This window comes from Euprymna scolopes, chromosome 36 (assembly GCF_053919585.1).
Source record: "Euprymna scolopes isolate OS-2025 chromosome 36, ASM5391958v1, whole genome shotgun sequence".
Classification (NCBI taxonomy): domain Eukaryota; kingdom Metazoa; phylum Mollusca; class Cephalopoda; order Sepiida; family Sepiolidae; genus Euprymna; species Euprymna scolopes.
In genome coordinates this window covers 44,666,369-44,680,074 of record NC_136517.1, presented here as the reverse complement: position 1 = coordinate 44,680,074, position 13,706 = coordinate 44,666,369, and the positions used below count along the sequence as shown (strand labels likewise).

The 13,706-nt window shown below is 34.3% G+C and overlaps 1 protein-coding gene across 6 annotated transcripts in view; it reads left to right on the top strand.

Annotated features, from left to right (window-relative positions):
* LOC145260440 (ras-related protein Rab-4B) overlaps nucleotides 1-13,706 on the top strand; it is a 235,647-nt gene that overhangs the window by 194,950 nt on the left and 26,991 nt on the right. For all 6 annotated transcript variants that reach the window (XM_080118451.1, XM_080118453.1, XM_080118455.1 and 3 more), the window contains one exon: nucleotides 8,110-8,190. In XM_080118451.1, coding sequence (XP_079974577.1) covers nucleotides 8,110-8,190 — 81 coding nt within the window. The remainder of the gene's footprint in view (nucleotides 1-8,109; nucleotides 8,191-13,706) is intronic.

Below are 13,706 nucleotides of genomic sequence, written 5' to 3'. Positions count from 1 at the left end.
ATTGCATTATTGAAATTCACTAGCTATGACAATCGGGCTTTAGTAAGGTGTATTCTAATTCCTGCTGTAGCTGTTCATTTGAAATTGAAATCATAAAAATTAGTCAGTCATCTTATAAGATGTATAGCAATAACATACTGAATTTTCAAGAGTGTATGACAATTTTAAATGCCTGTACAAAAATGTCTGGAAACTGAAGGCACCTCGGAGCTATCTCATAAGTTTGATATATTGTGTTTTATTCTGTGTGGCAAAAACCTCTCTACAGGAGGAAAGATAAGGAAAAGAGACGATGGTATATTTTTTTATTTTGTGTGTATGCCTCCACAGAGATCACGTATTGACATTAGTTTGAAGAACTTCTTAAAAGGTACATTTAAATTTTTGTTTATGACATTGTTTACCAGAATCAGGTCCCAAGTGAGAACAGATTTAGTCTTCAAATCTATTCTTTGTAGGCAAGCGTAACAAATCCTGTTTGCCAACTGCTGAACATGCAGGAATCCTGGAATGGAAATTGATTTAAATGTGTCCTCACATCTCTAAGAGAAGTTCTGTTGGTCGGTCTGTCATGTCTAATGTTTGCATCGGTAATTTTTTTTTTTTTTTTTTTATAAAAATCACTTCAGACAAGACATGCAGCTACTTTATGTAAGGAGCTAAAAAATACTACTTCAAAGTAAAAAAAAAAAAAAAAAAAAAAAAAAAAAAAAAAATTAGCCAACCTTAGGTGTTATATGAATAGATTCCAATCCAGAAAACAGCAATTTTTCTCCCTTTATCAGAAACCTTACTCATAAAATGTGAGAACTAGAGAACAAAATAATAAAAGTGAAAGTTATGAGGCAGTTGAAAGTAAATCCAAGCTCCACTTTATACTCTCCTTGCTGTCTGTAGATCAAATTTTAACGCAATTCTAAGATATTTGGATGTTCAAATTGGTGATTGTGTCCATATTATACAACCTAAAATACTTTAAAATATCTCGAAACGAAACTGAAATTTGGGTAATGTTTATTAATTGACGTCTGATATCATTTATTAAAGTTAGAGTTATCTGAATTTTTATAAAGGGCTTCCATCTCTTTTTTTTTTTTACTCCTTTTGCCTGCAACAAAGTTATAAAAGAAATGTTCTTTATTTCAAGTAGTGAAATTTCTGAAGTTATAGTCAGCAAAGCCAACCATACTATCTTAAAGGATAACTACAAAAATTGTGCTCATTTTACACACTAACGGTGAGGAGACCAAAACGCCGTATTTCAAATTAATTCAAGTTTACACAATAGCAACCTCTTATCTGCTTTATGTATTGTTAATGTATATGCAATCTCAATAATAAAGTTAACTGTTCAGATGGACACATCTTAAAGTATGTATGCAAGTGGCATTCACCCTAGGCGGGTCGAACTATCTTCCTCCAAAGGAGGAAGTGTCAAGGGAATATTAAATTCACAAGTGGTCCTTAGTCGCATGTATATCCCGGTGAGGGGAAATAAAGGTGTTCAGTTTTTTTTTTTTTTGTTTTTTTTTTGCAGTTCTTGCAGAAAAGTGTCGACGTCTTCCTACATACAGTGTTTGGTATTCCTAAATGGTCGCCTATCTGATATTGACCAGGCTGAAGGCTGCTTAACTTTGGTGTGTCAATACGATTATGCCATATAGGCATCGTAAAGACTCTAATTAATAATAATATCTTCATGTATAATGAGCGAGTGTTAATTTTAATGTCAATTGGAGTTTGAGGTGGAGATTATTGATCTATAGAAAGTTCTGTTTCCGATTTTGTATATTTGATTAGTTTCACTTGTCGGTCTTTCCAAATGGATATTCCATGCAGGGAGGCTGCAATGGATGCCTCTTCTTGTGTTACTAATGTCTTTTCTACCTGCTGTTTCATCAGGTAGAATAATGTGCGTTGGCAATATGTGAATTAATTACGATTAATGCAAAATGCTTCTCAAAGATTGGAAGAAACTAAAACAATTTCATTACTGTCTCTCCTTTTCCTCTCTTCTCTCGCACCTCTTTTTTATCCTCCATTCTTCTATCTTCCTCTTTCTCCTCTATCTTTTCCCCTCTCCTCTATCTACCCCCTCTTTTATCTTCCCCCTCTTTTATCTTCCCCCTCTTTTATCTTCCCCCATCTTTTCTTTATCCATCTCCCCCCCCCCTCTTTTCTTCTCTATTCCCCATGCTTTTTCATTCTTTATCTCCTTTGCTCTTTTTTTATTCTCCATCTTCCCCATTTTTTATTTTCTATGTCACCCCATCTTTTATTTTCTATCCCCCTCCTCATCTTTTCTATCTCCCCTCCTCATCTTTTCTTCTCTATCCCTTCCTCCCATCTTTTATTCTCTATCCCCTCCTCCCATCTTTTATTCTCTATCCCCTCCTCCCATCTTTTATTCTCTACCTCCTCTTCCCATCTTGTATTCTGTATCCCTCCTCGTCTTTTATTCTCTATCTCTTCCTCCCATCTTTTATTCTGTATCCCTCTTACCCTTTTATATTTCTTGTATCCTCCTCTTTTATTCTCTATTTCCCCCTTGATTGTTTTATTTTATACAGTTCATTACACTCCTCTCTTCACTTCTTTCCATATATATATATATATATATATATATATATATATATATATATATATATATATGTATATACACACAAATAAGTGCATATTGGTTTTTAATTTAGAGTTTAGAATGACAGTCACCAGCAAAGAATTTTCCATATATATAGTGTAAGTCATAGTACACTTGAACCTATTTAGTCATAATTCTTTTATTGATATTTGATTTGAAATTTCCCCACCATCACACCCGATCATATTGACATTTCTTTAATCCAGTCCTTTGTTGTCTGTCTCTTCCTTGATCTCTCTCCTTCCCTCCCTCTCTCTCTCTCTCTCTTTCTCCATCATCATTATCTCTCTCTCTCTCTCTCTCTCTCTCTCTCTCTCTCTCTCTCTCTCTCTCTCTCTCTCCGGTCATTCTCCATCTCACATCTATGACAATAGTGACAGCTGCTGCCATTACTATTATCGCTCAGAATGCAAGAAACTTCATACAATAAATCTTGTTGTGGAAATGCTGAGAAGAATGTTGGCATGCAATTGCTTATATCGTGTTTACAGAACTTGAGCAGGATTACCAAATCAAACTTATGTCGTGAGAGACGATCCCTGCCTTCTCACCCATTCTAAAAGAAAAATATCTAAAATGTTGCTAAAATGAACAAAAATATAGCATGTATTTTATGAATTTAGTATCCGTTCCAAGAAAAATGATGCAGAGAAATGTTATATTTTTCAAACAAGTAATCCAGCATTAAAAAAAATAGGTAACCGTTTTATCTCACAGAAATGTATTTCGCTTTAAACCAGGGTTTTGGAACCAGAGATTTTGGAAGGATTCCGAGTCTGACTTGTAAGAATAAGTAGTGGGATGATTCCAATACATTTTTCCAATTCCGATACAATTACCGATTTTGTTTGAAATTCCCAATTCTGATACAATTACTAATTGTAATTCTAAAATCTAAATCTTGGGGGGGGGGGGTAGGATAATTTAGCAGAGAGCTCCCACTTGCTTTTCAATGTAGATATAATTTTTTTTCTAATTTGACAAACTTCTTAATGTTTTCTCTTTTATGTATTGTATCCAAGATTCTAATGAACTTATTGTGAGCTTTTCATCTATTTTTTTCACTTGGGCCATTTTTCTTTTCTTTTCTTATTTATCCATTCATGCCATTTTTACCAGGTCATTTTTTTCTTTTTTGTGCCATTTTTATCTGAATTAGTTATTATTATCCATAAATGTTAGTTTTATTAGCAGTTAAAAATCAACATGTATTTATCATTTTATCATTATTACTAGCAATGGAAAGTTACGTTTTAAACAACAAAAAAAAAAATTAGAATTGTTTTTTGGTATCAGAAATTAGGCTACAATTTTTCCGATTCTGATACCTTAAAAAGTTCAGATTTTCTAATTCTCGGTTCTAATTAACCCTTTAATGACCTGGTTGAACTAATTCGTTCAGTCATAAATAAATGAATATAATGGCATAAATAAAGTGGGAATTGATTCAAACACGCCTTGTACATATTAGTTCAGTATCTGGATAGATGCCAGATACCTCCAGATTGCAACTGTTCATTGCTTACACCCAGTGTACCGCCATCTAAAATTTAACAATAAATAATTTTTTTAATCATCTACATCATAATTCAGGTCATAAAGGGTTAATTGTTCAAACACTAGTAATAATACTCAAAGTCAGAGTCGGATTTTTAATCTCTGAAGAATCAACAGACAGTCTAAATATTGGAAGACTTTAAAATAAGAAATTATTGGATATTTTAAAATCAAAATGATAAGAAAAAAAATGTCGAAAAATCTTCCATACCGTTTGGATCTGTTATAGAAAAGTTAAAATATGCCCAAAGGTTGCTGTCTTAATCCAGATAAAACTTTTTTTTTTTATTATTATATTTTCACCCCAAACAAGGCACATTGCCACTTTGATGTAGGGGGCTACTATTAGGGACATAAGCATCAGAGGTACTGTGTGGGGAGTTGGGCAGCAAGATGTCACTTCACGTTACACTTGAACTTCTGCATGTCAGTACAGTTGGGGAAGTAGGAACCCTGAAGGGAATTCCAAAGTCTAGCAGTTCTGGAGAAGAAACTACTGGAATAGAAGGCCCTCTTACATCGAGGGATCTCTACTGTGAAGAGGTGGGATTTAGCTGCTTGTCGGGTTTGTCGGGGGTATTTACATTGAGGAGGTACGAGTGTTTGTAGTTCGTCGGAGCATTCACCGTTAAAGTACTTGTAGAACAGGCAGAGGGATGCTACATTTCATCGATGGGACAGAGGCTGAAGCTTAGATGACAGTTCAGGACCTATCAGGTTGGCGACTCTCTTTTGAACCTTGTCTGGGAGCGAGACACTAGTAGCAGATGCACCAGCCCAAATATGACAACAATACTTCATACATGGGCGAATGGTGGCCTTATAGAGGTACAGGATACTTTTGGGCATTAGTAGCTTTCTAGTACGGTAGAAAGAACCTACCTTCTTCGCAGCAGTTCTGGCAATGCTCTCAATGTAATTGTTCCAACTCATGTTTCCTGTGAACTTTAGGCCAAGGAGTTTAAAAGATGTACTTTCAGATAACGAGTCTTTGGCCATTGCTATTGGTGGTAGAGAAGGTTTCTTGTAATTATTGAAGGAAACAAGTTAGCATTGAATGTGACCATCCATTTTTGTCCCCATTCCATTACAGATTGGAGGTCATCCTCTAGTGTTTCTGCCATTTCTTTAGATATGTGTTCATTTGTTTTCCTGTTGTGTCTGTTATAGAGCGTGATGTCATCAGCATATATACCCATCTCGCAGACAATTTTGTCAGGGAGGTAATTTATGAATATTAGGAATAATAGAGGTCCAAGGATAAACCCTTGAAGCACTCCCACATTTATATCATATTGTTTAGATGTACGACCGTCAAGGACAATCTGAATTTTTCTCTTATCTAAGAAGGATTTAATTATGTTAAGTATTCTTCCAGTGATACCGTATGATCTGATTTTCCTAAGAAGACCTTCATGCCATACCCTGCCAAAAGCCTTAGATATATCTAAGAGCTATTGCTCTACCCTCCTCTGCTTTGTCCAGTGAATGGTATATATGTTCAGAGATTACAGTGAGGATGTCTGTTGTGGAATGGGCTTGCCTAAATCCGTATTGTTGGTCAGTCAGAAGTTTAGCATCTGTAAGGTGATGAACTAGAGCTTGGTTGATTATGGACTGAAATATTTTGGCAAAAATTGGGAGGAGGCTAATAGGGCGATAATTTACTGGGTCAGTTCTTTTGCCAGAATTCTTGAAAACTGGTACCACAGAAGCAGTTTTTTAACAGGCAGGAAAGCAAGATTCATTAAGGCATTTGTTGTAAAGTTTGGAGAGAACTGGAGCTACTTCGGCAGAGCACTTTTTTAATAGCACAGCCAGGATGAGATCAGGTCCACATGCTTTTAAAGTGTCAAGATTTTTCATGATAGCATGCACCTGAGCAGGGGTGATTTTCAGATCGTCTAGTGTGGCGTCTGTCTGCAAAGGAAAGTCTGGGAGGGGGTGGTTAGCAGGGTCCAGTGTGGAGTTGGAGGCAAACCGACTGGCAAGCATGTTAGCCTTCTCGGTTGCTGAGCAAAAAACCTCATGATTGTTGGATAGTGGGGGAATTGTTGATTGCCCATTATTTACTACACTGTTGTAGATTTTCTAGAAGTCACGGGTTCCTAATTTCTGTGCTTTGATGCATTTTTTGGTGGTTTCAGTAAATTCTCTCTTAGCTGTCGCTATTTCTTTCTTACAGTTACTTTTGGCTTCTATATACTTCTGTCTGTTTGAACTGGACTTATGTTGGTTAAATCTGCAGTACGCATGCTGCCTTTGCGCAATGGCAGTTGCACAAGTTGAAGTAAACCATTGGGGAGCGTGGGGCTTGCTATAAAATTTCCGCCTTAAATTGCCTGGTAGTCTTCTTACTTTTATATTTTTATTTATTTTTTTTCTCTCTCTCTCTTTTTATTTTCCTTTTTATTTTTCCTAGATTAAAAAAAATAGGTGCTTGTACAGGTTGCGGTCCTTTTCGGATATGATTTTCAAATAGCATTCGATTTTTACGGTATCTTTTGTTTATTAAATTAGGTGAAAATACAGAATAGTTAAAAAAAAGAAAAAAATCTCTACCTTCTCGATTTTAAGAATGGCTTTCTAAATAATAACATTATTATTTCAGTATGGTTTGTAAGCTGCACAAGTACCAAAAAAATAAGTTTAAAAATAACTGTGTAACATTTTTTAGAATGTTCTAAGTCGTGTTACTCTTTGAATGCACTTCTCCCTCCAACTCTCTGTCTATTCCTCTCTCTCTCTCTCTGATATGCAAACTTGTAACAGTTAACTATTTACTATAAGCGGATCAATGCCCGGTGCCAAAATGATTCAACCACACTGACCAATCGGTTGGAAGGGCGCATTGATTTGAGCTGTGCCTGTAAGGACTATTTTTAGCCCTTTGGGATCTCAGGTGCGATCGCCAGAGAGACGCCAGCAAGCAACCTATACAGACATCTCTCACTCACCCCTCCCACTGCTACTTGTTGACGACTGCAGTCTGATGGCAGATGACACCTTCAAACAGACATTTACACTTTCTTTCTTTCTCTCCAGTTTAAGATACAATCTCGCCTTTTTTTAAATAAACCCTTTATTTATTTTGTTAAAAGCAATGTCGTTTGGCCTTGTGTTTATTTAAGTAATTATTAGGAGAGAAATGCACAACATTTCCTTTCTATAAACTTTTGCAACTGTTTCAATATAATAAAAAGAAAGAAAGAAAAAATGATCAGTAACTGTTTAACCTAGTGTTTTTAAAACTTAAAAATGAAAGGAATTTTTTTCTGACTATGCAATAATTTAGTTTGTGATCACTAGAAAATGAATAGTAGAGTTTTTGTTTTTGTTTTTTTATCTGTTTTTATTTATTTATTTTACAATAATCTATTCAGCCGAACCATTAATATATAAAGTATGTCAATGTATCTTTGATAGTTTTCTCAGTTATAGCTGGACACACAATGTTTACTTATTAAGATTATTCTTTACTATTTTCTTCCCTTTTATTTTTTTTTTAAAGCTGAAGTTGGTAGTTTTATATTTCAGAATTTTTGTGATGAGGATTGATGATTTGAATTATTCAAACTAGGATTCTCATCTTGGTTTGTTCTCATTCCATTAGCCGTTATTAATTTAACAATCTACATCATGGATTAAATAAAGGATTCTGTTCGGAATGGTGTATAGGTTCCAGAGTTGGAAAAGATGTACCTGAAGAAGATCGGAGATTACATCAGCCAAAACATTGCAAAAATGACAACCAAGATGAGAATAGTAGTCCGAATAATTTTAATAATACTATATTAATATACTTGGGTCTTTCAAAGGCATTAATTTACCACTTTAAATATATCATCTACGTTATTGTAATCGACTTTGAAAATGCTAACATTTTCTCTTTTTTTTTTTTTTTTTTTCAGATTTCTTATTCAAGTTTCTCGTCATTGGAAGCGCAGGCACTGGAAAATCTTGTATCTTACATCAGTTTATTGAGAATAAATGTAAGTGTTTTTAATTAAAATTATCCTACCCCAACAAATAATAGTTAATTAATAAAATGTCCTTGTTCAAAACAAATATGCAAATATCAGGAAGTTTCATCAACTAGTATTTTAATTAAAAGCAAGAAAGGACAAATTACTTTTTTTTTTTTTTACCAATGAATCCCCACTTACCAAGGCGAAAAGCCACTCAAGGATAAAGGTTAATAAGTTTGCTAGTGGGATCATAAGAATGTACTATGAGAGGATTGTAAATGATAGCGGAAATAGACATAATTTGACTACTTAAGAAACGACAGCTCGACAGGTATTTCTTTACATTGGACTTGAAGATGTTCACGTTGTAGTCTGTAGAGAAGCAGTTCCACAGCAACATGTTCCACAGATGGAAAGTTTTTGGAAAGAAATTCTGTTTATGAAAGTTCCTTTTGGTTTTACGATGAAAACTTAAAAAATAATGGCTCTTTTTTTTTTAATTCCGTCAAAATGGATCAGAGGGTATTACAAAATGGCATGGTTATGATGACTAAACTTATGCATTCATGACTTGAAAGTTTTATGTGTCTGTTGCAGATATTGACAGTGAGACTTTAAAAACAGCAACTCCTGTCATGGATGTGCATCAGAAGCCGAGGTGTGTCATTGAATTTCTCCATGCAGAAAAAAATTGAGCTGATCAACATTCACTGTCAGCCGTTGAACATTTAGAAAGCCAATGCAGTTGATGTCAGCACAGTTAGAAGATGAGTTCATTGATTTCAGAGTGTCAACAAAGATGTGTGTGACAAGGTGCGCTCCTAACTTTTACAACCAAGGCATCAAAAAAGGCTGGCAAAAGTATATTGAGAATGGTGGTGACTATGTAGAAAAATAAATTCTGAGCACAAAAGGTTGCTCGTTTTAACAGTACTACTCTCGTCTTCATAGTTCTTTAATGTTTTAGTTTTTGAGTTAAAAAATAGGAGGCCTTGCTTTTGGAACGACCCTCGTAGATATGCAGGAAGAAAAGAAAGTCCTTTGCAGTCTTGGTAGAAAGACAGTTGTGAATGTTTGCCAATAGGAAACCAGAGATTGAGGCTCAGTCAACCACCTATCATGGAAAAGGCAATAGAATAGAGAAAGATTAGCAGTGTCTTGTCTACATTTCAGAGATGAAGAAGTCTCAGTGCTGACATTTTCTTTGGACTTGTTTCCTTGCAGTTGCTATTTATTTTTCAAGCACATTTCAACCTTTGTGCTTTCTAGCCTTTCACGAAGTGTATTGTTTGTGCATGATATTTTGCTTGCATTTAATAAATATTATTGTTTTTGATTGTGTGTGCTCGTCTTTTATAGGTACTTAGGTCTTATATACATGGAAAATATTAACTGATATTAGATACACGCAAAAATAGGGGGACCTAGTTTTGAAAGCTGATTTATCATAATTTTTTTGTAGGTTTCCGACTACTTTTTGATTGTATTTGAAAGATTAAGGACTAAACTTAATTTCCAAAAGGAAAAATATATTTATACACGTGAAAAAAAAAAAAAGTTTAACCCTTATCCCTGAGTGGCTTCTGGGCCTTGATAAGTGGTGACCATCTTGTAGTAAAAAAAAAAAAAAAAAAAATGTTATGAAAAATGTTTTCATGGTGAGCTACTCCAGTCAGCTAAATTTTGGAGTTAAATAAATTCATTGTAAAAATCCTTTGAAAGATAAATATTAGTTTTCTGGGTCTATTTCAAAAATAATTAGTAAAGTCCTAAGATTTAATTAATTAAATAAAAATAAAACACCTTGTTTGTACGAAACATACATTAATTAGCTCCAAAACCAAGTGATTTTTGTATACATGGAATATATGGAGGCCCAAAATTTCAGGCAGTCGAAAGACTGTGAACATGACGTCATGTAATTAAAAGGGAGGAAGGGGTGTGATATTTTTCTTTTTTTCCCCAGATGTGCATCCATAGATTCCTATTCTGAATGTTTCTATAAATTTTTCCAGTTTTTAATTTTTTTTATGTTCCTGTTTTTAAATTAATTTTTTTAAAAATTATTGTTCAATATTATATAAAAAATATGTTACGCCGAAAGTTTCACATTCTTGCGAGCAAGGAAATTATAAAAATCTTGCAAAACCTGTAATTTAAAAAAAAATCTAGAAATACTTTTTGCGATTATAAGTTTTTGTGTGAAAATATTAAATAAACAATGCTTAATTCAATGGTTTGAGAAATTCATTTTTCTTCGAGTTATATCAAATTCATTAATACAGACTTTAGGGGCTTTTTTCATAAAGTCCCTGTAAAAGTTATTTTATTTTATTGTTACAAATTACGATGCTTTATTTATATAAAAAAAGCAAAATTAAATTCTTGCGTCTTTTATTTACTACTGAAAACGATAACTTTAGTAAAGCTATTTTTTTTTGTTTAAACAAAGTAATACATTTCCACTAAGATTTAAATAAAAATAATTAGTTCATTATATTCCGTGGTCATTATTTGATAAATACTGAAAATTTCATTAAAATTGGTAAATTACCTGATTTTTGGTGATTTTTTTTTTTTTTTTTTTTTTAATAAAAGGAGGAGTGAAAATGTTTATACATTTTGAGCATCGGCATTCATTTTGCCTGTACCTAACTGATATGATGCATAGGCCAATCAGCTATTATAATAAAGTCGTATTCCTGTCTGTTTATTCACAACTAGTGGGGAGGCGCCTGACTTTGTCCAGTCGTAAAATACACTTAAAAATGATATTTTAATTTGTCTAGATTTCATATATATTATTATAGAGTCGTGATTTCAAAAGTAAATAGAACGTATTTGGGTGCCATCAACTAAAATCGAAACTGAAAATAAAACTGTAGCATTCAAAGCTATACCAATGTGACACGCATGTGAATTGATTAAAAATTAAAAATAAACTAAGATGAATGTACAAAATGTATAATGATTTTTTTCAATTTTGACCCATTTTTGATCCCTTAAAAAGTATTTTAACCAGCTAAAGACCCATAAAAGAATAATCCGTAAAAAATACAATCATTTGAGGCCCCTAATGCCACTCTGCAACTTTTAGTTTCAGAAGAGATTGTTTGAAAATATGAAGACAGACAGACAGACAACCTTTTATATATTAGATTTGATTAATACAGAGTGGAACGATAAAGTTGTCGGCCAACACTACAGCTTTATTTTGAAACTTTTATTGAAAAAATAAATTCAGGTAACTTGATTATGTAGTAGAGCTGACATCTATTCAATGTAGCCACCTTCAGCCTCAATCACTGTCTCCATACGGGTCTGAAACTGGGAGCATGCCTTTTTCAGAAGCGCCTACAGGAGCTTGATGAATACTCGGCAGTTGGTAGCGATTAGGCTGGCTTTGGTGTTGTGGGAGGTCATGTTGGTGATGTTCTCGATGTATGTCCAAACGAAGTAGTCTAGCAGGTTCAGGTTGGGGAGGAGGAGGGGTCAGTGAGAAAAGGGTACAAAGTTATAGCACACCTTCTGAAGCAAAGCCTGGGTCTCTTTGGACTTGTGAGGTGGCGCTGAATCCTTCTGCCAAATCCAGAGCCTGCCAACAGTCACCTGATTGCACCAGGTGTTGACTTTAGGCCGACTTTGAAGATGTGATGTGGCATGATGTGGCCTTCATTTGAAACCACACCAAAGATCATAACCGTGGCCGGAAACTTTGTTTTCCTCACCCTGTTATTCGTGGCAATCCAGTGATGCATTTTGAGGATGCTGGCAATGGTCCTGTTGTCATAACTTGGATCGGTAGAGAGAATGAGTTGTACAGCAGCACATCTCTGATCTTGCTCATTAGACATTGTGTCACTTTCAGACATGATAGAAGTGTCCTATCACTCTTGCGATTTGTACGCAACTAGCCAACTAGTACATGGTCTGCAACGAAAAAAGAAAACCAGTTTTCATCAAACAGAAATGGAATCATGTCATCTTTTCTAGAGCAACAATTTTATCATTCTACTTTGTATGTACAAAACGCACACTGTTTCACAAATTAATTGTCATACTGAAAATGGATGTTTACACACTTTCATTCCATCATTATTTCTATGTATACTATTTATTCAAAGGAAATCTACATTCAAGAAGTAACCTCATTTGCATATTGCATTAAAGAAAATCTATTTTAATAATTATCTCCATGTTATTAATTGTTTGTTGTAATAGAATTGTTTTAATTGTTCTATTTAAAAATATTATTTAAAGTTGATTTATTTAATTTATTTTTAATTATTATAAGCCAACAGCAGTTGCCTTTAAAAATGAAAGTAAGTTTATTCATTTAAGCTGTGTGAGTTATTTCCCCCTTATGCTATGAGAGTAATTTCTCATTTAATTTTCATATACAAAAATGGATGTGTTTTATGCTTCCATGAATCTAATGTGATTCACTTTCAGGAAAATTGTAAGAAGTTACAAGTAGTTTACTTATAAAATATTATTTGCAATTAATACTTAAATCAACTTAAAATAATACTTTGTTTTTTGTAATGAATGCATATGATGCAGAGCCCTAGCCAGACTAGTGACAATTTTTTTACTGTAGAAACTCCTCTGACATACTTTTCACATGAATTATTTAATTCAACACAGAATCGTCCAGTAAGCTTCAAATTCAACGGGGGAAGAGATACAATGAGAGAGATATATGTTAAGCTTAATCGCTCAACTATTTTGCATTGTGTGAGCCCATTTGAAAAACGCATCTTGTCTCATTCAAGTTTCTATTAAAACCCCCCAGAAATTGGCATCTATTACTCTCTCACTTGTATGTCTGCTGTCATTTTCACCTAATTTTGATGTATTTTTCTTACAGATCTTAGCTTACAAGGTGCCTTCAATAAGTTTCCAGATTTTTTTCATATGGGCACGTTTATTGATAGTACACACATGAAACTCTAGTCCCCTTCGAAGTAATCTCCTCCAGCTGCAATACATTTGTTGTACCGTTCCAATAACTTCTGGAAGGCCCCATGGAAGTCCTCTTGTGTGAGTGTGTCAATGACCCTCGTCATAGTTTCTTTCATCTCCTCAATTGTCTTAGAAAATAGTCAAAAGTTATAGGGAGCAAGGTCTGGACTAAAGGGAGGGTGAAAAACGGTCTTGATACTCATCTTGGTCAAATAGTCTATGACAAGGATGTAGTTGTGGACTGTTACATTGTCCTGATGGAAATGCCACTGACCTGATTTGAAGAGTGTTGGACTTTTCTGACAGAATCTCTTCCTGAACTCCCTTAAAACCTCAACATAGTATTCCTTGTCGACTGTCTGTTGAGCAGGAACCTAGTGCATGTAGATCATGCTCATGCTGTAAAAAAAAAAGGGATCATCATAAGTTTCTCTTGGTCATAGCAGTAGATCCAGCTTTTATGGCAGGTTATCAGAGCATCAAGAACTGTGGGATCTGAATTGATCAGCTCGGCCATCTCCCTGTTGTCATGACAACGTCTTTCTTTCTGATCTTCTCTGAGCACCCTTGAGACA